A 3,174-nucleotide genomic window follows, 5' to 3' on the forward strand; every position below is an offset into this window, starting at 1 on the left:
TCCTTGAACCAGTTTGATATACAGACCTGAAATATTTGGAAGCAGATAATGCACTGTGCAGGAGCCATTATGATAGTGGCATATTATTTGCTATTTGGTAGTATTATTATTGGACACATGGTGGCAGGCTTTAGATTGTCAGCACTGAGTGTGTACAGTGTGGTCACAGGTGCGGTAATTCATTTGGTAGGACGCAGGTATAGTGGAGAGCCAAACCGTTCTTACCAGACAGACAGAACCACAAAGTGAATCGGAGTGTATTTTTTTATTATTACTATGATATATGTGATTGGCAAGTTTTATTTAAATGTTTTAAATTCTATTTTTAGTGCAGAACCATTACCATTCATTACCATATAGCCCACAATACATCATTTGTTGACTACATTGGACATCACACTCACAATCCTGACACTGGAAGTATTTCACTTTAAAACACTTCTGGGGTGATTTTAACATCTACTAGTTTCAATCCGGCGTCCCTATTTTGGGCATGTCATTGTCTACAAGCTATCACTGAGCTATCACAGTGACAGGGCATTATGCCCTCTCTCCATTTGGCTCATGTGTCATATCATAAAGTATACATTGTGGTTTGGTTGTTTATAGGCACCAACTTGTTTGCCAACTTTATGTTGAACTTTTCTTTCAGAACTTGCTCCATTTCATCATCTGCTATGTTCTTCATGTCTAGAATATCAACACCCTCCTCAGGCCTGAAGGTGACCTCACTGTAGGTCCAGCCAATGAGGGCTCGGAATCCTGTGGCCGTCTGCAGAGAACAGATCGTCTTATTGGTGAAAAGTGTCTTTGGATCTGTTTGCAGACGGTGGCTGGTCTCCAGGAAATGATCAACGCCGCGAGGCACCAGGGAGAAGCAGTAGATCGTCTTTGTTGGCTTCTTCTCCACAAGACTTGAAATGGCAAAGTCCGGATTCAAAACCACAGGCTTTCTCATCGTTTTCTCCAAGACCCAAATGTCCCCTTTTTCTGTGAGGCGAAAGACACCGGCGGCTTGCACTTGATCTTCTCCAGAAACAAGCTCAAGGGGATCCCAGATTTGATAAGACACTCCATAGCTCACATCCGCTATGTACGCCTTCCCGTCAATGACAACTTTGTTGACGAGGTGAGATTCCATGGGGTTGTAGTCGTTGTTGAGGCTGTTGAACACCCTCGCACCCAGCGTTGTGGGGTCGTAGCCCAACTCCTTCAGCACCCAGGAAAACAGAAGGTTGTTTTCACAGCACCAGCCGCCACGGCTGCTCCTGATAATTTTGTTAAAAATTACCTCGAGGTCCATCGTGTTCTTCTCTCCACAGTGGATGCTGAGGTTCTCGAACGGGATCGTCATGACATGCTGCCTGTGGATTGACTTCAGTGTTGCGAGGTCTGGTCTTTCATGTGGGCCGTGGAACCCAATCCTCTTGAAGTACTCCTCCAGATTCATTTTGCCCTACAAAATATATGACCTGATGAAGATCAAATAGATCGAAAACGTTGTCAGAATTTTCAATAAAGAACGTCTTTCTTGTACCTGTGGTGTGCGGGCTCCATCCAATACCTACAAAATATATGAATGACATGAATTTAGGTCCTCCTTCCTTATATTATATATCGCACCCTATACCTTCAAGTATTCTATACTTTTAAGTCCTGCTCCCGTTTGACTTATACTATTATGGGAAGAGAAACTTTTATATTCAATATATTCAATAATATATTTTATATTCAATTCTCCCAGTAAGACGCCTGGGGGCGAGAAGCGACCTCGCCCTAAAGGGCAAGGTTGCGTGCGATGTCATGTATGGGGATTTTGAATGATACACTGCCTGACTGACGGGAAATGCATGATTCCATAGTTAACTGTGACCTTTGCGGCAACCACAGTGGTTATCAAGAGATATATGATCATATATTGGCATTCCCATGGGCTTAATATCGACCGTTCCATCGATCGAACGATCGTTCCATCGATCGAACAATCGTTCCATCGATCAAACGATCGTTCCATCGGTTCCATTGGAGAATGAACATAAAATCACATACAATAAATAAATCCTTGTGGAACTTAAATGCAGTTCAAGGCATGTTGGGTGCATGATGGGAAGCCGAGTTTTAGTGTAAGTCATGTATTATTATTTTTGTTTAGTTTGTTTTTGTACTTGTATTGTAGTGTATTATTAAATGTATTATTATTATTATTATTATTATTATTATTATTATTATTGTATTATTTTTGTCAAAAAAAGACGCGCAGCGTTAGATGTGAGCGCACCGAAGGCGTGTGAGCTATACACTATCAGAGCCTACAATGATATTGTTAATAATGGTTGATCAACTATACGAAAGGCCCAAACAAGCACTTGCAAAATCTGGGGAATCAGTCACTAAAAGATATAGCAGCGGAAGCTTATTATAGAGATTTATATTCAGACTCAAATGCTGCCTTAGGAAATAATCAAATTCTTAGAATGTATTCTCGTGTTTACAATCACTATAACAGAGGAGGAAGCATTTGATATGATAAAAAAACAATAACAGAACAGGAAGTTTTCAAAACCATAAAATCGCTGAAAAACCAGGAACAGATGGATTTCCTGTGGTGGAATTCTATAAAAGCATGATTTTTACATGGTGGTCTCTTAGCCCACTATCTACAGCAGTAGATAGACCCCCTATCTACGACCCCCATTGTTCAAGACTCATTTGTGGAAAAAGAACATTGAATGTCAAATAGTCTAGTCCCAAATATAATAGGCCTACAACCCCGTTTTTTAGGATAGTTCCATTGTCTTATATTCAGCACAAAAGGTATTTTATATGTTTCTAAAGCAATTAGAAATACAGTATATCTCAAGTATTTTGCTGGCATTTTAATAAATATATTATTGAATTTGCATTATAGTATAGGACATTATAGTGTGTAGGTCTATAGGCCTATGTTAAAGTAGCTAAAGTAACCTGTCACAGTCACAGCTATAGAGAGCCTTACAGAAACTGTGCAAATAAACCATTTCCACGTGACAAAACTCAAATGACACATCTTCACAATTTTCAACATTTTCACAATTCGCCTGCACTAAAAACAAAAACAAAACAAAAACACACTTTACCTTTTTCTTATTCTTGTTGTCGGAACGTTTCTGCAGCTCAAGGTATTTTAGTTTCACA

General features: G+C 39.7%; 1 protein-coding gene across 2 annotated transcripts; it reads right to left on the reverse strand.

Annotated features, from left to right (window-relative positions):
* Nucleotides 1–302: 302 nt before the first annotated feature.
* LOC306920410 (arylamine N-acetyltransferase, pineal gland isozyme NAT-10-like) lies at nt 303–3,174 on the reverse strand. Of its 2 annotated transcripts, none has more exons than XM_079497156.1 (2): nt 3,117–3,174; nt 303–1,472 (listed from the first exon to the last, which is right to left on the reverse strand). In XM_079497156.1, exon 2 carries the CDS (start codon nt 1,448–1,450, stop codon nt 575–577), a length of 876 nt encoding a protein of 291 aa, XP_079353282.1. In that variant the 5' UTR covers nt 1,451–1,472; nt 3,117–3,174; the 3' UTR covers nt 303–574. The 2 variants fall into 2 exon arrangements, with proteins under 2 accessions (XP_079353282.1, XP_079353281.1); XM_079497155.1 differs by having other exon boundaries at nt 303–1,456; nt 3,117–3,167.

Source organism: Electrona antarctica (genome assembly GCF_951216825.1).
Source record: "Electrona antarctica genome assembly, chromosome: 3".
NCBI lineage: Eukaryota > Metazoa > Chordata > Actinopteri > Myctophiformes > Myctophidae > Electrona > Electrona antarctica.